The sequence below is a fragment of the Callospermophilus lateralis genome, chromosome 4, assembly GCF_048772815.1.
Source record: "Callospermophilus lateralis isolate mCalLat2 chromosome 4, mCalLat2.hap1, whole genome shotgun sequence".
Classification (NCBI taxonomy): domain Eukaryota; kingdom Metazoa; phylum Chordata; class Mammalia; order Rodentia; family Sciuridae; genus Callospermophilus; species Callospermophilus lateralis.
In genome coordinates this window covers 154,248,939-154,271,641 of record NC_135308.1, presented here as the reverse complement: position 1 = coordinate 154,271,641, position 22,703 = coordinate 154,248,939, and the positions used below count along the sequence as shown (strand labels likewise).

General features: G+C 50.1%; 1 protein-coding gene across 9 annotated transcripts in view; it reads left to right on the top strand.

Moving 5' to 3' along the window:
* Nucleotides 1-22,032, top strand: part of Large1 (LARGE xylosyl- and glucuronyltransferase 1) — a 492,360-nt gene extending 470,328 nt beyond the window's left edge. For all 9 annotated transcript variants that reach the window (XM_076855085.2, XM_076855088.2, XM_076855087.2 and 6 more), the window contains 3 exons: nucleotides 12,455-12,601; nucleotides 17,736-17,931; nucleotides 20,568-22,032. In XM_076855085.2, coding sequence (XP_076711200.2) covers nucleotides 12,455-12,601; nucleotides 17,736-17,931; nucleotides 20,568-20,765 — 541 coding nt within the window. In that variant the 3' untranslated portion in view covers nucleotides 20,766-22,032. The remainder of the gene's footprint in view (nucleotides 1-12,454; nucleotides 12,602-17,735; nucleotides 17,932-20,567) is intronic.
* The last annotated feature ends 671 nt before the right edge of the window (nucleotides 22,033-22,703 follow it).

Genomic DNA, 22,703 nt, shown 5'->3' with positions numbered 1-22,703 from the left:
CTCCTGGTGGGCCCATGTCCCACTTCACCCTGGGGACCATCATCGTCATCACAGCTTGCCTTTACCAGGGATAGCCTGGGCATCTGGGAACTCTCTTAACCTTTACAAGAGAGGTTCCATGTTATCCGTATGAAAATCCACAGCACGCAGACACTGATGCTTACCCCAACTCAGAGAAGAAAACTGTGACTCAAAGTTGTAACTTGCTCAAGGGTTCAAGCTGGTAGGTGTCCAGATGGGATAGGAATCCAGGCGATCTGTCCCCGAGCTACCCTCCTGTCACCTCCCGTGACCTCAGGCTGCATTGAACATTGCTGGTGATTAGGGTGCTTCCTGGGATGTACTAGTTCCTCGTGTAAACACTGGACAGTAGGGGCATTTAGTAGGGTGTTGAGCGTTGAGCGTTGCGTGAGGTGAGGAGACAGAGTCTACAGCGCAGAGCTGGAAACACGGGCAAATGCTCAACAAATGGCAACTCTTACTGTTATTTCTGAAATTTGCCCCCAAAAGCTCATTCTTAGTTCCTCCTTCTCGCCTTCCCCTCCCTGACTCACAGGTTCTCCCTCTGGCTAAGTTCATGCCATCTATTTAGAAACCACCCAGATCTTACAGGGGCCAGGAAGCCCCTCCTGCTCACAGGGGACTGTGCCCCTGTCTGCCCTCATGTGCTGCGTGCCTATTTTGCAGTTACCCCTCTGTGGGAAGCCTCCCTCACTTATGAGTCTTACCTGTTGTCCCCACCTACCTCCCAAGTCCTGGCTGCCAGCTCATCTCCTAGGCAACTCTCCCAGTAGCTGAGCAAACACTTACCTGGCCTCCACGTTTGAGGGTGTGAAGGAGGATGAGGAGGCTGTGCCGAGTCCTGCCTCCACAGTCCCCTGCACAGACAATAGGCACAACCCCGCTCTGCGCCTTCCTTCCTCTGCCTCTGGATTCCCGCCCTGAGGTGGGTTGCTGGGGTCTCAAAGGAGTGGTGCAGAAGGTTCCCACCGTACTGGGGGGAGCCATGCTTAGATCAAGCACCACTGAAGTTGGGCAGAGCGCTAGCTGTGGGGGACAGCTAGAGACAAGGGGTCTCCCAGCATATCTCTCTCTCTCTCTCTCTCTCTCTCTCTCTCTCTCTTTCACACACACACACACACACTGCACACAGCCTTCACGGACCACCTGCTCTCTGGCTCGGTTTGCACCACACCCAGGCCTTGTGCCAAGAGGGACCTGAAATCAAAATACTGTGGCTACATCTCAGCCCCAAGTCTCAGGTTTCTCCTCAAACAAGGATGACCCAACCCTGTCCCTCTATGCCCCAGGAGAATCATGGAGGACATGAGGCCACAGCCATCTAGAGAGGACCCAGGAAGGAAGCAGCAAATGTTTCCAAGTGCCCCGTGGAGCAGCCTCTGTGTGAGGCTCTGGACAAGTGCTACCTCTGTGTGACAACCTAGTCGTAGACGCGTGCTTTTATTCTCATTATACAAGTGAGAAGATTAAAACGTAGATCCTTTCCCCAAGGTCATTTGGACTCAAGTGGCAGAATACACTCTCAACCCAGGTCTCTGTCATTCCCAAAGAGCCCTCTCCACAGTGCCGTCCCCCGCCCCCGCAGTGTGTGGGGTCGTGTTCAGTGCCTTCATCCCCGTACTCTGACTGAGTCCCTCATGTGTGCCTGGCACCATGCAAGAGCTAAAAAATTACCATGGCCAAGGCTGTCCCCAGCTGCAAGCCCAGCAGGGCTGATAGATAATGAGCAGGTGGCCATCATCAATGACACAGTGGTCCTAGCTGAGCGAGTCCCAGGAAGATGCAGACTTGTCATTAAGGGGGACATGTGGGGAGTCAGCAAAGCCAGCAGAGGTGAGGGGGCATGTGCAGGGGGACCAGCTCGTCCCGCTGGCTTTGAAAAACTTGAGACAGAGGGAGGCTGTCGTGGGGGAGAGCAGAAGCACGCTCCAGCCTGAATTTCTCCTCCCTCCTGTCCCCTTTTAGTATCACTCGTGTAGGAGTCCCTGGGAACTTGTACAAGAACCACTTGGCTCCCTTCCAACTTGGGCTTGATCTCACAGCGGGCTCTCACGGGCTCTCAGGCATGTCACGGCATGGAACTGGGCTGTTGAAGTGGGGGGCTCCTAACACTGACAAGCCGGGTCCTCTCCTGGTCTTCTGTAGCAGCCCAGCCTCCAGCCCGGTGGCTCTCACCAGTTTGTCACTTGTGTCAGCCTCTGTCATTCATTACCGCTACACAGAGAAGCAGCACAGCCCATCCTGCCGTGGAAGTGGACCTTCACGGGGGCAGAGATGGAGCGGGGGCAACGGGAGGGTCCCAAGTGGTTGCAGTATCAAGAGGACAGATGCTCCAAGCAGTCACCTTGGTCAAAGCAAGGTGCTCTGCAGAATTCTCCCCAACCAAGGACAGTGGTCTCTGGAGCCAAGGGCAGAATCAGGAAAAGTCCAAGTTAGATTTGACAGGGAGAGGACATTGCTGACCTTAGCCAGATCATGGAGTCAAAGACAGATGATAATGGTTTGAGAAGCTCATGGTGGTGAAGAAAGGAAACAAGGGGCCAGTGCCCATGTGTCCTGCCCCACCACCCCACCTTGTTAAAGCACTGCTTGTTTCCTGGTCTCGGTCCTAGTCAGTCCTAGGAGACGGGATCTGCCATGTGGGCAGCATTGTCCTTTAAGAAACCTACCTGAGCAAGCAGGCCATGGCCTATTGCCTGCTCCCTGCATTCTTTGCTAACCACTCTCCCACCAGCTCCCTTGACCTTGAAGTTCAAGACATTCATTGCTTCTGTTGCAGGGTTGGAAAAACAGACAGGAGTCCCCACGTTTGACAACCTTGGCCGAGTAGATGTGTGATTGTCAGTCTTTCCCAGTTCATTCTAAACTGGTGCTGTCCTTATTACTGTCATTGTTATTGTCATGTGATGGTGGTACCTGCCCGCTGCTCAGTGGTTACTGATGTACTCAGCCCTCTGAGCTTTGCATCTTCATCAGTCAACTGAGAACACGTCAGGGCAACCAATGTCATAGGTCGCCCTGACGTTTAATCAGTGATACAAATGCTGTGCTGAGTTAGTGCTTCGTCCAGATACACTGAAGCACTTATTTTTGTTTACTGACCAGCTACAATATTCTTTAGCAGTTATTACCGTTTATCAATCACTTACATTATACCAGGCCTGCTTTTGGAGATTCAGTTCTGCTGAATGTCATATGCTTCCTGATTGCCAGAGTTCTGCAAGTACTGGAACACTTTCTCCTGACTGGCTAAGCCCTGCTTCTGGTCAGAGCACAGCTCTGGGTGCCCTAGGTCTCCGGCTCCCTCTCTCACCACACTTAGAGCTCCGTACTGAGGTTATGTCTATTCTTTCTGCTCGGTACCTCATGTCTCTGTGTCTGGCTTCATTAATATTCATTAGTTAAGAATATATTATCTTACTTAGTTCTCTTAATAGCCAAGTCCATAAAGTATTATTATCAAGATAAGGAAACAAAAGCCCAGAGAGTTAAGAAAATTGCCCCTGATTATGCAATTACCCAAGTGGTGAAGTCAAGATAGAATCTACATCATCTGATTTAAAAGATCACTCTTGGTCTCATGGTTCAGCCCCCCTTCAAACCGGCCTCCCCTGGGGAGACATTCAGCCCTGGTGTGTTGAAAATCATGTCAGTCGGCTTCTGGTGACACACTGGACTATGTGGTCACACTTCCACGTGGCAGCCACGGAGCTACAGTTGAAGAGCAGCTGCCTTGGTGCCGGGCAGGGTCTTGGTGGCTGCTGCCCCGGGCCATCCTGCCTGCTCCTTGCCCGCCAGCGCCCCCACTCACTCACAGCACTGGCCCCGCCCCCAGCTGCTTGAGATGGTCCCTGATACAGCAGAGCCGGCAGGAGGTCCTTTCCAACCCTTTTGTTCCTGTTGAAACAGGACTGTGCTTTCTCCTTTCTCTGGACCTGAGAAGCAGGCTCCTTTTCTAACTGCGTTTTCCTGGAGATGGCATCCAGTTGAGTTTGTGACACTTAAGCCCGCACCAGAGAAGAATCTGTTTCCAGGAGCAGGGGGCATAGTAGAACGTGTGAGAGAGCAGAGAGGTGGGAATTGGGTTGTGCGTCCTTGGTAGGAACAGGCGAATGACTCAAATCCTGTTTTCAGTTAAGTTGTGCTCAGTCTTGAGACTCCTGGAGGGGTCTAACAGGCAGGCATGCGTCCTTCTAGTTTTATGAAAGGGCCAGGCATGGGTCATGGGGTGTTACTCATTTTCTCCCCTAGGAAACACAAAAGCTAATTTCCTCCACCCTGGGTCACTTAAAATGAAACTATTTTTTTTTTTTTTAACAAAAGAGATACTTGTTACAACTTAGCTGCATGATTTTGCCATAAATGAGTCCCCAAGTCCTACTTCTGCTACGTTAGCCAGGCCTACATCTCGCCACCAGTGTGCATTCAGGATGGGGGATGAGGTGATGGCGTGGGGTCCGGGTTCTGTTCCTAAGTAGCTCTCCAATCCTGCCCTTGTGTGACTTGCTGCATTATTGCAGAGCTAGAGGGGCGCCAGTCTAGACAGCATCGCCATCACACCCACCCTTTCCAGGTCTTGGTGGTTGTTCCCAGTGCTCCTCCGGGTGCCACTAATCAAAAGCAAAGCCACAGGTGACTCCGCACTGCCCAAGTCAGCGTCAGTCACCACCTCTCGTTGTACTTGGCCTCTCGGCAGCACCTCACGGCTGCTGATGCCTCATGGATACACGTCTTTTCTTTTCCCTCTTGATGTGTGAGTGGCCATGAGCCACGGAGTGTGCGTGGTCTCCAGGAGGCAAGGAGGCAGATTTCTGGGGTTAGACCTTAGGCATCTTTGGGGGAAGGGGTGTCCTGCCCACCTTCGGGGAAAAGCCTGCGGTGCTCCCCCCTTCCTCTCTGCCCCCATGTCTAGTACCCTCCCTACTCCTCGTTCTGAGCTTGTCACTGTAGCCTCCGTGCTGTCCCTTGAGCACACTCCAGCTTCACAGTGAGCTCTGCTGCACCTGGAAAACTCTGACCCCAGACAACACGTGACCTGCCCCCCACCTGCTCCGCAGAGGAGCTCACGTGAGGCCAGCCCTGACCACTCGTCGCCCACTCCCCACCTCAGGCACTCCTAAGCCCCTTCCACAGCTACATTCCCTGCCACACACACACTGTCACTTTCCAACACATAGCTCACCCACTGTGCTGGCTCCCTATGTATCTCCCCCCACACACTACGAGGTACGCTCCCTGAGGGCAGGAACAGGTACACAGACAGCCCTGGGCATTGTGGAAAGAACAAGTAACTGAACAAGAACAAAGTGGCAGAATCAGCTCTTGGCGGGACCTCTTAGGCAGCAGGCAAGGCCAGGATTGAGGTCACCATTGTAACCCAGGGCTGCCGGTGTGAGAGGAGGGGAAGCAATTATAACAAAGCCTGGTGTGTGCTGTGTATCATCGTCTGCCGGGTTCTGTTAAGGCCCTTTCCACTAAGAATCCATCTCCCCACAGACGCCCTCCCGGACTAACACTGCGATCCACCCCGTCTCCCAGAACCAGAGCCGCAGAACCAAGAGGGCACGTCGGTAGCCAGGGTGCCCATCACGCTCCAGGGCCCACGGTCTCTTCCACGGTGACCCAGAGAGGTGATGTTTTAGTCAGTTTTTGCCGCTGTGACTAAACGACCCGACCAGAGCAACTATAGAGGAGGAAAGGTTTGTTTGAGGACTGGCGGTTTCAGAGGTCTCAGTCCATAGACAGCAGGCCCATCCTCAGGTCTGGAGGTGAGGCAGGACACCATGGCAGGAGAGTGTGGTGGAGGGACGCAGCTCACAGGGTGACCAGGAAGCAGAGAGAGAGAGAGTCTCCACTTGCCAGATACAAATATTTACCCCACAGGCACGCCCCTTCCCCTCCTCCTGCTCACCTGCCCACCTCCAGTTAGCACTCAGCGAGTCCCATCAGGGAGTGACCACTGATTGGGTTAAGGCTCTCACAGCCCAGGCACTTCTCCTCTGAGCCGTCTTGCACTGTCTCGCACGTGAGCTCCTGGGGGACACCTCACATCCAAACCCTGACAGGCGAGGTCCTGGGAAGCGCACTGTGGCTGTTCCCTGTCTCCTCTGAGACGTCCCGTGGCCTCTTCATGCCAGGGACCTGGGCCGTTTCCCTGGTTACAGACCCTGCCTGCAGGCAGAGGACAAAGTTAAAAAGACAGGCGGAGGGAGGAGAGTGTGTGAGGCCAACTGCCAGGGTCTGTCTGGGGTCTGGGACCTGAGCGCTGAGGAAGCCCGTCCAGCGGGCAGTCCGCCCTTCTCTGCCACTTCCCGGGCTTCGCGGGAGGCTGCGACCTCACCGCCTCCACTCATTCACTGGGCTTAGGAAGCCTCTGGACTCACTCGTGGTGCCCCTGCCCATCAGCTCTTCGGGAGAGGGGCGGGAACCCCTGGCACACGAGTGAGTTGGGAGAAAGGGGCCGAGGGAATGTGAGACACCCAAGAGGAGCTTCAGGGCTCGGCAGATGAACTCTCCCAGCACATGGTTTCCTTGCCAGGCAGCCACCCCGCACTGGAAGAGGTGAATTTACTGTGTTGAAAAACCTGGGTTGTTTTGGACATGAAGAAAGATTCAGAAGGCTGGCGGGAGATGAAGGTCCAATCCTCCGTTTTCATAGATGAGCAGCCAGCAAGCCAAAAACTGTCCTGTTGCAAGGAGTGTGTTACCTTTCTGACTGTCCCCTGCCCGCACCCATTCTCTCGCCCTGAGCCCACCAGCCCACTGAGCTGCAAAAGGGGAAGAGGATGCATTGCTAATCTAAGTTAGGCACCGCATGAGACTCTAGAACCCTGCAGGCCAGAGCTAGCGTCCCCATCTTCACTTGTGGGTGAGGAACCTGTGACTAGAAGGCTGTTCATGTGCCCAAGGTCAGAAGAAAGAGGGGCAGTTGGGCTCCCAGACACTTATGTGTGGGTGTTCCCCATCTTCTCAGCAGGGTCCCCCGGTGCTCGGGTCGATGAGCCTGAGTTCCTCAGACCAAAACGTGGCCATAGGTTTATGAATGATTTTGCAGGGATCTTTTTTTTAAAATATTAGCAAGAATTCCTTAAGGCAGACACTCTAATGTTACTACTATTAGTGAAAAGTGATTTATATTTTGGGATGAAGAAAATTTACATATATTTATCAAGAGTTAAAAATTATTAATCCATAGAGATTCCTTTCCTCTTGACTACTCTGCCCCTTCTCTCTCCACATTTGGCAAGGATCTTGAACAAGAAGCAAGGCAGTGTATCAGCCAGGGTCCTCCAGAGAAATAGAACCAATGGGAGAGATAGAGACACAGAGAGATCTAGAGATATGGATGGATGGATGGATGGATTGAAAAAGATACAGAGGGTCTAAGGAATTGGTTCACGTACTTGTGAGTGTTGGCAGGTCTGGAATCCATAGAGCAGATCAGCAGGTGAGAAATGCAGGAAGAATTTCTGTGTTAAACTCCTGAGGCTGAGTTCCTTCTCTCTGTCTGTCTCTCTCTATTTTTATTCTGTATTTATTTTATATTTTTCCATATTTTAATCAGTACTTTATAATTATGAATAATGGTGGGCTTCGTTGTTTCATACATGTGTGTGCAGATGATATAACATTATACTTTTTTCCATGAAAGCTCAGTATTTGTCTTATCCCTTTAGCTAACTGATGGCCTTATCAAGGGTAATCTTTCCTTAAAGTAGTTGTAGATGTTCTTCGCACCTACAAAGTATCTTCCCTGTGACATCTAGGCTAATGTTTGGCTAACACCAGACACAGTACCCTAGTCCAGTGGACATATAAAACGAACCATTGTAAGCAGCAGTTGTGAGTTCTGTGCTCTGTTCCGGCTGGGCTTGGCCCCAGGCACTGCCACATACACTCTGCTATTCCTCATCAACATGCTCTACACGTGCATAAACTCTGGGACCCAGATTGGTTACAGTGACTTGCCCAGGAGGCTATCTCTGATAGAGTCAAACCTGGCTTCCAGGATTTTCTGATTACCACTCCACAAGACTGCCTTCCAAAAGCTTCAGTGTGAAGAATTTAGATTCAGCAATAGAAGATAGAAGTGTCACTCAGCTTATCAGGACTGGACCTGGAACTCAGGTCTCTTGGCTCCTAAGCCCGCCTTCTTGCACACCATAGTGCCCCCTGGCTTCCAGAAAATTCACAGCAGACGAATGCTGGCAACAGATTGTTCACCCCAGGCCAGCAGGTCCCAGCCGAGGCAGGATGTTCCAACTGCGCATGCTGCAGACGGACCCCAGCTGTCGTTACCTCCTCAATAAACAGATGTGCTCAGAGTCCGGGCCCTGCAGCCACTTTATTGCTGAGACAGCCTCATAATGAGATACTTTCAGGGCATCAATATCGAAACCTCCTTGAATGGAGCCTGAAATGGACCTATCTGGTGACAAATCCATCTTTGTGGCAGTTTGCATTTCAGGGAGATTAAAGGGAATTTGCAGAAAGTCCTCCAGAATCTGATGCTGTCCATGCAGAGGGAAATAAGGCCGGCGAAGGCTCCATCTGTAAGGCCTGCTGCTCTCCAGGTCTATTTACTCTGGATATTGCAGAATATCGATTAGGGTTGTTTCATTGCAAGGAACAGAAACCAATGCAAGGTAGTTTAATTAAAAAGAAGTTAAAGGAAAAGAAACAAAAAAATTGGGTGGTACATCTTATGGAATCAAAGTAGGATTTGGAAAAACAATACAGAAGCATGAAATTAACCAGGGCAGCTCTAGGCCTCTGCAGCAGAAGTTCCAAAGCCCGCAGTGCCCTGTCTGACAGAGCGCAAGTCAGCTGTAAAGTTTCCCAGTTTCTATTTCTGTGTATATTTCCAAGGGTGAGAACTAGACTCATTCAGCTTGTGTCATGTGTCTACCCCTAAACAGCCTGCCCTGGCCAGGGGTGCAGGGATCCAGGCAGAGCTCTGTGAGTTGTTCCTAAGTGTACTGGCCACAATAAAAGGGGCAATTATTTTTTTTTTTAATCAGGACACTCCCAAAAATGGCTGCTGGAATAGCTGTGACTGTAATAGTAATTATTTGAGGTTTACATGGGTAGAAGACCTGGTATTTAGAGATCCCTGTACCTATGGTGTGCATGTGTGCATATGTTTTTCCCTAATGAACCCCTTTATAACTCAGCCCTCTCAGTCTCCAATTTCCGTTGCATCATATCTTAAAATCACCAGCTGCAGATGCATCTTGTGCCCCAATTTAGAGATACTTATCCTCAGGCTTTTAACATATTAAGTCATTTAGACAAGATGCAAACACCACCACTGCTGAGGACAGCTGTTTGTTACCCTGTGTCTCTAAGGACCAAGCACATAGTAGGTGCTCAGTATTCGCTAAATGAGTAGCAACCATCCACCAACACAGGGACACTTTCTTCCATGCCCTGAGGTCCCAGGGGCTTTGCCATCTTGACCCAAGAATATAATTTTTTTTAATTTTTATTGTAGGTTGTTCAAAACATGACATAGTTCTTGATATATCATATTTCACACTTTGATTCAAGTGGGTTATGAACTCCCATTTTTACCCCGTATACAGATTGCAGAATCACATCAGTTACACATCCATTGATTTACCTATTGCCATACTAGTGTCTGTTGTATTCTGCTGCCTTTCCTATCCTCTACTATCCCCCTTCCCCTCTCCTCCCCTCCCCTCTTCTCTCTCTACCCCTAGAATCAACAAATGGGACTTACTCAAACTAAAAAGTTTTTTCTCAGCAAAAGAAACAATAAGAGAGGTAAATAGGGAGCCTACATCCTGGGAACAAATCTTTACTCCTCACACTTCAGATAGAGCCTTAATATCCAGAGTATACAAAGAACTCAAAACAATAAGAAACAAATAACAATAAGAAAACAAATAACCCAGTCAACAAATGGGCCAAGGTCCTGAACAGACACTTCTCAGAGGAGGACATACAATCAATCAACAAGTACAAGAAAAAATGCTCACCATCTCTAGCAGTCAGAGAAATGCAAATCAAAACCACCCTAAGACACCATCTCACTCCAGTAAGAATGGCAGCCATTATGAAGTCAAACAACAACAAGTGCTGGCGAGGATGTGGGGAAAAGGGTACACTTGTACATTGCCGGTGGGACTGCAAATTGGTGCGGCCAATCTGGAAAGCAGTATGGAGATTTCTTGGAAAGCTGGGAATGGAACCACCATTTGACCCAGCTATTCCCCTTCTCGGTCTATTTCCTAAAGACCTAAAAAGAGCATACTACAGGGACACTGCTACATCCATGTTCATAGCAGCACAATTCACAATAGCAAGACTGTGGAACCAACCTAGATGCCCTTCAATAGATGAATGGATTAAAAAAATGTGGCATTTATACACAATGGAGTATTACTCTGCATTAAAAAATGACAAAATCATAGAATTTGCAGGGAAATGGATGGCATTAGAGCAGATTATGCTAAGTGAAGCTAGCCAATCCCTTAAAAAACAAATGCCAAATGTCTTCTTTGATAGAAGGAGTGTAACTAAGAACAGAGAAGGGACGAAGAGCATGAGAAGAAGATTAACATTAAACAAGGATGAGAGGTGGGAGCGAAAGGGAGGGAGAAGAGAAATTGCATGGAAATGGAAGGAGACCCTCAGGGTTTTACAAAATTACATACAAGAGGAAGCGAGGGGAAAGGGAAAAAAAACAAGGGGGAGAAATGAATCACAGTAGAGGGGGTAGAGAGAATATAATTTTTTTGACTCATGTCCCGTCCTTACCACCTGGACTCAGTCGATAAGGTCCACATTTCCTAGGGAACAGGTAAAGGGCCACAGCTCTGCCATATGTAGTATAAGTTGGATATAAAAGAGATGCTGCCTGGACCCTAGATGCCCGTCGTGGAGGAGGGAATCGTGAGTGTTTGAAAACTGGCATCATTGTTCAGACAGACAAAGCAGGCCAGGACAGGCTGACTCACACCTCTGGCCCTCACACTGGCTAAGTATAGCTCACCCCCATTCTCTCTCACTGCCATCCTTACAGCTCTCCTCTGAAATAGTAACACAAGGACTCTACGTCACCCGGTGTAGAGTTGACTTCAGCATAAGAATAAAAATGAACTAGAAATGACATTCCAAGGGTTCCAAATGAGCCTCCAGTTCATCTCTCCAGCTACCTCTTCTCCAAAGGGAGCTGGTAAGAACCCTGAACCCAGAGTGGCTTCAGAAGACATTCTGACCTGGTCCACATTCCCCTTCATTGCTCCTTGACACCAAGCCTGGCCAATGTCCTTCTTGGCCTGTGTTTCTGTTCTGTGCCACATTGAACTGGGGCAGCGTAATTACTGATAGTAGGACTAGTCTTTGCAGATCAGCCTTAGTCCCTGTTCATACAAAGGCTCAAAGTTTTGTTCAGTGGCGTGACCTTCGTAATACAGCAATAAGCTCTTATAGGCTATGGGGAGGGAGGGTGCTTCTTCCAGTATTTTTCAAAATGTCTTCAAGTACTTATTATTTCCCCAAAGGAGGCTGCTTGCTCTCTTCTGGTGATTAACTCAGTGATGAGGCATTGAGACCCAGAAGTCAGTGGTCTGAGCAGGAAAGTGGAATGAAGTACCACATTCGTAGCCAACAGAGATCATAGAGATCAAGGTAGGGAGTAATGACAGTCTCCATGCCTGCCCTGCACCAGGTGTGCCAAGCAGTGTCGTCACCTTGCTCACAGGACCTCCAGGAGGCAGACACTATTGCCACCATTCTGGAGGAACCCAGGGTAGGGAAAAGCTAAATGACTTGGCCAGGATGGCAAGACTCATTAAGTGGCATTACCAGGATTCAAATCCAGTCTGTGCTCACTCAAAGCATCATGCCGGGTGGCCCTCCTTGAGCCTCGGTTCCCTTTCCAAGGATGGCCGCGGAGCTGGAGAAGAACAGACAAATCCAGAGGCCAGGAGCATCTCTAAGGAGCAGAGCTGAAGGCTGGGTGTGGAGGCCGGAGCCAATGAGAGATTGCAGAACTCTCCTCCGTCACGTGGCGGACCAGAGCTCTGACGTGCCTGGCTGGGTGCTGGCTGTGTAGGGACAGTCGGGGTCCGGGGCACAAGTCTGGCTCCTTTCAAGACTCAGGGTCCAGATTGTTCAAAGGGTTGAGAAGTCACAGGCTGGTGAATCTCTCCCCACCTTTGTGGCCACCTGCTCTTGGGTGGCCAGTGGGAGGAGGGGTAGAAAGTCCCGTGAGCCCTTCTGCTGCTCCTGACTCTGGAAGGAGCACCCGCAAGTGTGCAGGAGGCGGTCCCAGGCCTTCCTCTTGTGCAGCATTTGGGAAGCTGCTCAGCCTCTCTGGGCCATTCACTACCAACCCTCACCGGGGAAGGACTTTGGCCTGGAGTCACAAACACCCACTCTTTCTCTGCCCACCCCCTCTTTCCAGGAAGTCTGTCATCCAGCTTGACCTCGCCAATACCAAGAAAGCGATGATTGTCCCTGCATTTGAGACACTGCGCTACCGGCTGTCTTTCCCCAAGTCGAAAGCAGAGCTGCTGTCAATGCTGGACATGGGGACCCTCTTCACATTCAGGTAAGTGGCCCTCACTGCTGTCCTCTGGGGTCCCTAAAGGACTTCTCTCCTGGGAAACCCAGACACCAAAGATGTTGACCCAGAAGTTGGTGGGGGTAGTATGCATCGGTCCATTGGAAGGCAAAACTAAAGCCAATGTCCTTGCAACCCCCCGCCCCTGCCAATGCACATAGTTTGCATTGTACATGGACGACAGGTGTGTGTCTAGGTGGACGGGCAGGTTTAGGTCAGAAGGCCGGTCATGCTTCTTTTCATGTTTTTCTAAACTGAACTCAGACCCCTTCTCCATCTCCTGACCCGAATTCTCCTTGGGGCATTCCCTCCCTGGGTAAACGGATTCATTCTGTGAGCAGCCTGGGTGTTCCCTTTTTCTTTTTGGTGTGAGTGGTATGTTTTCTAAGCCCTTTGGGACTGCGATGAGCAGTAGCTACTTCAACTTAAAGTCACCGAGGTGAAACCAGAGTTGCACAGACCCCCTTCAGGAGCTGACTTTCCTGCTGCCCAAGTGACAGCAGCAAACAAAACCCTCATTTCCTAGGACCTACGTCCTGCAGGGACCTGGCAGGGGGCTACCCTGCTTCACATCCAGAAGGCCCCAGGAGACTCGGCAACAGCACAGGTGCAAATGGGTTCTGGCTCCGGAGCACAGGCCCAGGCAGCATGATGTGTGACAGTGGGGGACAGGGGAGTAGGAGTCCTGCTGGGTCTCTTGATTGAGCAGTCAGAGGAGAGCTGTGCTTCAGCCTGCTTTCTGTTAAAGTGAATCCTCCACCGAAACAATGTAGGAATGGTCAGCACTTCCTTGGAGTTCAAAAGCATACAGCTCTAGGCAGTCTGAATTGTCCTGCAGAGAATGTAGTCATAGCAACTTAGGTTTTCATCTCATACAGCTTCTAGAAGTTTCTAAAGCTTTCCTCCAACTATTTTGTGAAAATAACTCCATCAAGTAGGATGTCCATTCAGCAGTTTAGAAATTACTGGTTTTGTGCATTTTATGGAGCATGGAGAAGCCCTGGAGGTGCCAGGACCGCACCCCATCCTTTGTCCTCCTCCCAGAATTCTGGAAAACAACCCAGAAGGGCTAATTCCCCCCAAACCACTGCTTTCCAGAAATAATACCAACTGCCATTTGTTGAGTGCTTTGCATGAACCGGGCTCTGTGATCAGCCCAATTAATCCTCAGAACAAACCCGAGGTAGATACCGGAAAGAAACAAATAGACCCTGAGGTTCTGAGAGGTCAAATAATTTGCCCATTGAAAAGCAGCCAGGAAATGTCAGACCCAGGATTCAGCCCGGCCTGAGGGACCACTGAACCTGTGCTCTTCACTGACCCAGCACCGGGCTGCTGAGTCCTGACTGCTCACACGAAGCCACGTTTGAAGCTGCAGAGTAAAAACCTACTCCTGAGGCCGCTGCAGTTGCCATAACCTGGTGGCTGAACACCTGGCAAGTTTCCAAGATGTTCTTCCTTCCATCTCCAACCCCAGGTGATTTGAGAAATCATTTCAAAGCCATGTCCGTGGGCGTGAGAGCTGGGGTCCGGCCTGCTGTGTCCGTGATTACTGCTCCCGCTAACAGCTTGCAAGCCACCATGCCAAGTGCTAAATTACAGACCTTCCCTCCGAGAGATTGCTTTTGTCACCTGCTCTCCAAGTAATGAACACTTAAGCCTCTGAGCAGCTGAAAGCAACTCCCGGCCACACCTGGACACCCTTCCACGTCCTCTTGGGGTGTGGCTTTCAGAGCAAGGACCCTGGGAAAGTAGCATCTCATCGCCTGGGTCCTTGTTAGAAATGCAGAGTCTCAAGCTCCAGCCAGAAGTCCAGAATCAGAAACCCTGGAACTGGAACTGACCTTGCCCGTGTCTCTGACGTGTACCTGAGCTTCAGAACCTCTGCTCAAAGTGTCCCAAATCGCTTTCAACAGCGTCCTGTGAGGTGTAGCCAGGAAACAGCCATCTGAGCCCTGTTCTGGACGCTGCCTGATGTGGCTGGTCTCCGTCTCAGAGCATGCCCTGAAGTCCAGTGTCTGTTGGACTGACAGCAGGTTCCTGGGGGCAGTTTTCAAGCTGTGACTTGCTTTAATGGCAGGTTAATTGTAACATCCCTGCATCCTGTTCGGCCCAGCCTTTCAGCACGCTGTCAGCGTTCCAGACTGAGCAGCTTCTCTCTGCTCAGCCAGACGAAGGGAACTGACCCATCCCGCCCTTCCCTTCTCTCTCTTTTGTGTATTGTAATAAGCCCAGAATTTAGATTCGAAAGATGGAGAACAAACAAAACATTCATCAGTACACTGATAACACAGACAGCGAGACCACTGTGGACTGACATCCTATTCAGGAGGCGAAGGAGGAAAAATAATGAGAATGTTCTCAGTTTTCAAGGAATCACCACGCATCAGACACTGCCCTTTGTACTTTATGTGAATTAATTCACTTAATCACCAGGGATTATGATTTCCTTATTTACCAAGACAAGGCAACAAAGGTGCAGGGGAGTTATCCTGTGGACACCTGCTGAATGACAGAATGCACACCCACGACCAGCATTCTAAACCATTGTGTTAAACTGCCTTTAGGGAGCTAGTATTTTTTTAATGTCTCTGGCCAGCTCTCTGCCAAGTTCTTCCCATCATCTCATTTAAACTTCTTGGCAATTCAACAGGATAGGTGTTGTTTACCCCAGCTGACACAAGAAGAAACCAAAGCCTAGTTAAAAGTATTTTGTTATGCAAGATCCTCAGCTCCTGAGTGGTAGAGGTGGGATTTGAACCTTGGCCCAAAGACTCGACTGTGCTGTGTTTGGAACCTAATACAGGCTCCTGGCCGTCACCCATGCTGGGCAGATTCTGTCCAAGGCACTAAGTGTCAAGAGTAGCTGTTCAACAAAATGACAAGTAGAAAATCAGCTATTTGGGGGCCTAGTTTTTGGCTGAGGCTCGTGATTGACCGCTGTCACAATATTCTTTTTCACACTCCACTAAAGCAGCGTTACTCAGCCTTTTTCCATTTAAGTGACTGGTTTTGGTGGACATCACTGCAGTGATCGGGCTGGGGGTCAAGGTCCTGCCTTCCCCAGCCTGCCTGTCTCATCCAGCAGCACATCTTAATGAAAACCCACCTATTGGTCAGTGCCCATTTGGCCACACTGAGGGTTGGACGACAGTGCAGTGTCAGTGAGGAACGAGCAAATGAAGGGAGCAGTCGCGTTCTGTCATTAGAGCACACCCTGCCACCCTCAGCCTGTACAGAGCCTTCCCTAAGAAGATGAGAGCCAGCACTTCCTGTTCCTTTCTCCTGCAGCTCCTCTGTCGGGTTCCCACCCTCCATTCTGTCTCCCCTGCAACTGCCAGAGCTATGTGTGGAGTGTTCCTATCCCACTCCACACTCCTGTCTTGTGTACCCCACGAGTTTTAACTCCATTATTCAATTTGAGTGCAACCATTGAGTGCTTTCTCCATTGTCCAGAGAGCGTAGGGAATGGTGACGTACAAAGACTGTTTTCCAAAAGTGGGTCAGAGTGCTAGTCTTGAGCTTGAATCCCAGCTCCACCACTGTACGATTTATAACCTGATGTTGGGTAAGTTGTAAGAATTAAAAATCTGTATGGGCCAGGTGCAGCAATACATGCCTGTAATCCCAGTGGCTCAGAGCTGTAGAGGAGGATCACAAGTTCAAGGCCAACCTCAGCAACTTAGTGAGGCTCTAAGCACTTATCAAGAACCTGTCTCAATTTTAAAAATGAAAAAAAAAAGGGAGGGGTGCTAGGGATGTGTCTCAGTGGTTAAGCACCCGTGGGTTCAATTCCTGGTATAAAACAAAAATAAAAACAAAAAAATACACACACACACACACACACACACACACACATGCTACGTGCATGTTTTTAAAAATAGTTCTAATATATAGGGTTAATAAATACTGGCTTCCTGCCATTGTTATATGGTGATATTCATTTTCTATGCTGTAGAACAAAATACCACAAACATAGCAGCTTAAAAAAGTACAGATTTATGACCTCACTGTCCATGGAGTCTGGTCCAGACCCAGAGAGTTGGCAAAGCCACAGTTCTCCAGCCCACATGCTTCCCTTTCCAGCTCCGGGGCTGCTGGCGCCATTCCTTCTCTTGTGATTGCAGGCTGAGGTCCCTGTGCTTCTGCTAGCTGCTGGCCATCACCCCTCTCAGCTCCTGGAATCTAGTCCTCTGTCCTGTGGCCCCATAGAACCCTCTGCTCTCAGCAGGGCTCCTCCTTCTACATCAAGACCTGAAGGTTCATGGGATCCAGTCAGACCCACCTCCATAACCACCTGTTTAATTAATCCAGGGCCATTCAATTAATAACCTTAACTATGTCTACAAAACTCCCTTTTGCTGTATAATGTAGCATAATCACAAGAGTGGTGTCCTACTCATAGGTTATGTCCCAAGATTATGCCCCAGAGAGTCACCAGTAGGAATAATTGCAGTTGTCAACAAGATCAACCTGTAGTTGATCCACATTTCTGGTTCCACAGAAATGACAGAGCTCCCAGGAGCTCACTAACCTTTTCACAGGGAACATCTCATTAGTGAAGGATGTAGACAACCAATGGTATCAGTCTCCTGGGGCTGCTATGACAAAATCCTTAAAACTAGGTGGCTTCACATGACAGAAATTTGTTTTCTCACAATTCTGGAAGCCAAAAGACCAAAGTCAAAGTATCTACAGGTTCATGCTTTTCCAAAAGGCTCTAGGGAAGACCCCTTTCTGGCTTCTCTCTGCTTCCTTCCAGTGGTTGTGGGCAGTCCTTGACACCCCTTCATCTGCAGACAGGTCCCTCAGTCTAATCTCTACCTCCATCTTCCCATAGTATTGTTCCAGGGTGTGTCTGAGTCCAGATTTTCCTCTTCTTATAAGGACACCAGCCATTGGATTAGGGTGGGCCCTAATCTTGACCTCATCCTGACTTGACTGTATCTGCAGAGAACCTATTTCCAAGTAGGTCACATTTCCAGGCCCTGGGTCAGGATGTGAGCATGGTTCTGCAGGGATGCAGCAGCCCACCTACTGGTATCTCTTCTCTCCTCAAATCAGCCAGCTCTGGAAAGGCCTCTTCCTTCCCTTCACCCAGGGCTTTCCTCTGTGTGCCCAGGTACCACGTCTGGACAAAAGGCCACGCACCCACAAACTTTGCCAAGTGGCGGACCGCCACCACGCCTTACCGGGTTGAGTGGGAGGCTGACTTCGAGCCGTACGTGGTGGTGCGACAGGACTGCCCTGAGTACGACCGGAGGTTTGTGGGCTTCGGCTGGAACAAGGTGGCTCACATCATGGAACTGGATGCACAGGTGAGAGCAGCGTCCGCAGGTGCTGGGGCTAGGGACAGAGGCTTGAATCTCACAGCTGAAGGGTCTGAAGAGGAAGCAAGATGTGTTCAGAACCCAGAGTGAGAACCTGGCAGTGCTGGTCCTCAGGCTGTGGTTCTCAAGCCATTACTTTCTTCCACCCTTGTACGAGAGTCAGGTTCCTGATACTGCTCAGCACTCAGCCTCTGAGTGGCAGAAGGGACACAGAGCATCCTAAGGGTTCCATGTGCTTGGCACTAAGCTCACCACAGGCCCAGCTCACCTTTAACTAAAAGAGTGGTGATTTTTAGGCAACATTTAGTCTTTTTTAAAAATATTTTTAAAAACTTTTTTAGTGACAGCCACATCAGTGTATATAGCAGCTCAATTCACAGTAGCTAAACTACGTAACCAACCTAGGTGTCCTTCGATAGATGAATGGATAAAGAAGATAAAGATAAAATGGTTTTAAAGAAGAATGAAATCATGGCATTCACTGGTAAATGGATGGAGCTGGAGAATATCATGCTAAGCAAAATAAGCCCATCCCAAAAAACCAAAGGCTGAATGTTTTCCCTAATATATGGATGCTAATTCAGAGTAAGGGGGATGGCACTAAAGAATACAGTTACTTTAGATTAGGTAGAAGGAAATGAAGGGAGGGGATGTGGGGATAGGAAGGACAGTAGAATGAAACAGACATCATTACTCTATGTATATATGTGATTGCATGACCAATGTGATTCTGCAACATGTACACTCAGAAAAATGAAAAATTATATCCCTTCTATGTATGATATACCAAAGTGCATGAATGCCTTCTATTGACATGTATAACTAATTAAAACATTTAAAAATTTTAAAAATAATTAAAAAATGGAAAGCAAAAAAAAAAATTTCTTTAGTTGTAGTTGGACACAATACCTTTAATTAATTTATTTATTTATTTCTGTGTGTGCTGAGGATCAAACCCAGGGTCTCACACATGCCAGGCAAACGGTCTACCACTGAGCCCCAGCCCCAGCCCTAGTTTTGAAACCCTTCATTTATTCAGCTAATGCTCACTGAGCACCTGCTTCAAAAGAAGTCTTTTGCAAATTTTAATAGGAGAAACAAGGGTTCTGCACGGGGCCAGAGAGTATTTCGGGGCTTTGTCCCCTTTGCTACTGCTCAGCTCTGCCACAGTAGTTCAGTTGTAGATGGTCTCTCGACAAGGGGGTGAGGCTGCGTTAGCACAACCTGCAAATGTGAGAAAGCCAACAACAGCCAGGAGCTCTGGTCCAGTCAGGAGAGGATGCCTGAGTGCCCCAGCCCCCGTCTTTTCTCTCTGTGCAGTTCGCCAGCCACCTCCGGCTCAAGCACAGGGTAACTATTCCTTAGCAAGACATCCCAGATTTGGGAAAAGTAGAGATTGGATGCTCCGTGTTGGCCCTCCATGAGCGTCACCATGAGGACTTTGCGATGGTCCCACTGAGTTTGAGAGCAGTCCCAGGTGACTGAGAACCACTGGGCCTGAGAACCGCTGAAGTCAGAAGAAGGTGCTAGAACAGTGTCCATATTGCACGACAGAAAGCTGTTTTCATAGCACCTGGTGGGAGCCCAGAGCTGCCCGCGGGCTGCAACATGGCGTCAGCCTCAACTGGTGCTTGAAAGAATGGTGGTCTAGCGTCCAGCCAGGTCGTGAGGTGAAGCGGTTCAAAGAAAGCTCATCTCGCGGTACTTTGTTTCTGCAGCTTAGCAGAACAGTGTTAAACATTCTCCTTTCTTTGCCGGGAACACATCAGACACAATTTTACCTTTCCATGACTTAATGGGGGCACACCTGACAGGTCACAGAGCCGCGCCCAGGGGGCTATCGGTCCTCTCGGGGCGCTCTGTCCCTATGCCCCAGACACAGCCCGGCTGGGCGAGTTCTCGCATTTTCTCTTCGCGGTTTCTCCCACCCCTTCCTTGCTCAGCTGTCAGTGTTGCTGCCTCGGTGTTCCACCTGGGACAGGCGCCGTCCCCTGTCCCGAGCTGACCTCTCTGGGTTTATCCTCCTCTGCTCTGAGCTGAGGAAACAGATGACCAGGATCAGGAGTAAGAGGCGGACGGAGGGCGTGCTGCGTTTCCTGGGAGTTACGTGTCCTAAATTTGTGTCACCAATTTTGGCTCTTCAGAGGCAGGCCTTTTATTTTTGGACTGAGTTTTTATCTGGGTTCTGCCAGGTCGAGGACACTCTGTGACGACAGGGCTCGGAGGAAGGAGGAGTCGGGGACAGCTTTGTCCTTGAAAAGCTTCAGTCCTGTGCAATGTTTGTTTTTATTTCTTCTTCATTTTTTTGGTCCCCTGTTTTGAGCTGATCTGTGGATGTCAGTTGTTGGGACAAGAGACCGTCCCATGCTGCCTCATCCTAGAGCGACCACATGGGTGTGCGCTCACGTCTGTCAGGGCCTTTGAGGGGCCTGGGGGCCAGCTCAGCGCTGTCCCTACAATGGTGCATCCAGGCAGATGTCATTACTTGCACCTTGATGATGAGCAGCCCAAGGCTCAGATCGGCCCCAAGTACCTGTGGGGGTCAGGCTGTCCCCGTGCCGCCTGCTGTCCCCCAGGTGGTTGATGAACTCGGCGTCACCCTCTGCCCTTCTCTTTCTCTCCAGGAATATGAGTTCATCGTGCTGCCCAACGCCTACATGATCCACATGCCCCACGCCCCCAGCTTCGACATCACCAAGTTCCGTTCCAACAAGCAATACCGCATCTGTCTCAAAACCCTGAAGGAAGAGTTTCAGCAGGACATGTCCCGCCGCTATGGCTTTGCCGCCCTGAAATATCTCACGGCCGAGAACAACAGCTAGCACCAAGAGGCCACCGCTAGGGAGAGACATGCCACAGGGGACGAGCCACTGGCTGTTTGGGGCCCAGCCTTCAAAGTCAAAATTGAGCTTTTTGGGGTTTCATTTTTCTTTGTCCCTTTGGCCCTGCCGGGCTTCCCTCGCTGCAGAGATTTGACAGGGACGCAGCCAGCTGCAGAGAGTTTGGCATTCCCAGGGCGTGGAATTCCCAGGCCTGGCGACACAAGTCTCCTCAAGAAGGGACCCAGAGGGGAGAGCGAGGAAGGGGTCATCATCTTACCACAAAGCCACAAACCAAGACAGGGCTTCCAGATATTCTTATGGCTTTTTAATAGTCATGGGTCCCCTGGCAGCTGGAGGTGGGGTTTACTCATCCCGGGAAATAAGAGCACGTCATCTCGTCATTCAGAGGAGACCTCCTTTACCCTGCAGGGTAGTTCGGCACCCAAGGGGAGGGGTAACCAAGGATTGGAACTAGCCATTGGGAAGAACCCGTGGGGACACTGGATACAGAGGGGCCTGGAGTTGGGCTGGTCGACTCTTTATCCTCAAAGTCACTCTTGTTTTCTTTTGATTTGCTTTAGTTTGGGGGATTAAGTTTATTTTGGGTCCGGGAATCCAAACTAGAAAATCTGGTCCTCTCAGGCTCCAAAGGACAGTCAACTGCCTCAACCAACGTCCCCTGTCAGCAGTGGCCCAATGAGGAGGACAGGAATCTCCAGCAACTATTCACACCTGGGCAGCTGGCGCTCCTCACCCGAGGCCCCCTCTCCAGGACCCAGGGCTGCGATGGGGACTGCAGAGACACAGCTCCTGGCGTGCAGTCACGTTTCCTATGGGCAGCGGCTGGGTCACGAGGAAAGGGCTTTGAAGGAACCGTTTCTGTGCACACAGAAGGGACAGCCCTCAGGCCTTCAGAAGAACTGGAGGCCTTCCCGGGTGCCCGATTCTGAACACTCGTGTGACCCTGGGGGAGGCCCCCGGGAAAAGGATGGAGCTGGGGTTCCTCTGTTCTTGCCCACTTCCCTGTGGATGGGAAGAGGTGGCGACCTGAGTCTCCCCTGGGGACCTGTCCAGGGGTCAGGCACCTTCACCGTTCCGCAGATCGAGGAGACACTGGACTTTTTACCCGTTTTCTTTACTCTTCAGTATTAATGTTGTGTTTACACTGATGAGGACAGTGGACACCCTGCCCTGCGCTGGGCTGTCGGTATGGCCTTGCCATGTGACCAGGGAAAGCAGCCCTCAATAAAGGAAAGTACTGACTGTTTCTTCCCGCTCCCTCCCCTCGCTCCTGTAGGAAGCTGCAGAGACACCCCCACAGGGTGAGCTCGAAAGGCAGCTTGAACTTCAGCCTTTCTTTTCTCTCCTTGCCTGAGGTTAGGTCTCACTTTACCCTCTAACCTTCAAGCCATTGCCAAACTCTCCATTTAGCTTCTGCTCTCACCACTGAAGTCTGGGGTTTCATTGCACCCCATGTGCTAAGCGTGGGAATCAGTAGAAAAACGAACTTCATGGGCCTCGTGGTCCTGCCAGTCACACATCCCTGATTTTGCAGTGGCCTGTGTTACCTGCTCAAGTGGAGGTGAACCTGAGCCTTCGAGCAGAAATGGGAAAACTGCAGTTAGGACTAATTCTCACACAGTTGTGGGTAAATCTACATCTGTGTGTAGAAACAGATAGAGAGCGAGAAACAGCATGCGTTACTACAGAAGTAATCCATGCGCACTGTGAAGAGTCAGACAGCACCCAAAGCATTCAAAACACACGTTCAGGTCCAAGTTCTTTGGTGACGTGCTGGGGCCAGCCCTGAAGGCCACGAGGATGTCTGTGTGCTTCTCTCTCCACTTCACTTCTTGGTGATCTCCCCCACCAAGAGCTGCTGGAGAAATATTTATAAGCAGCACCCACTGCCTCTTGCCTTCTCCTGCACATGCACGC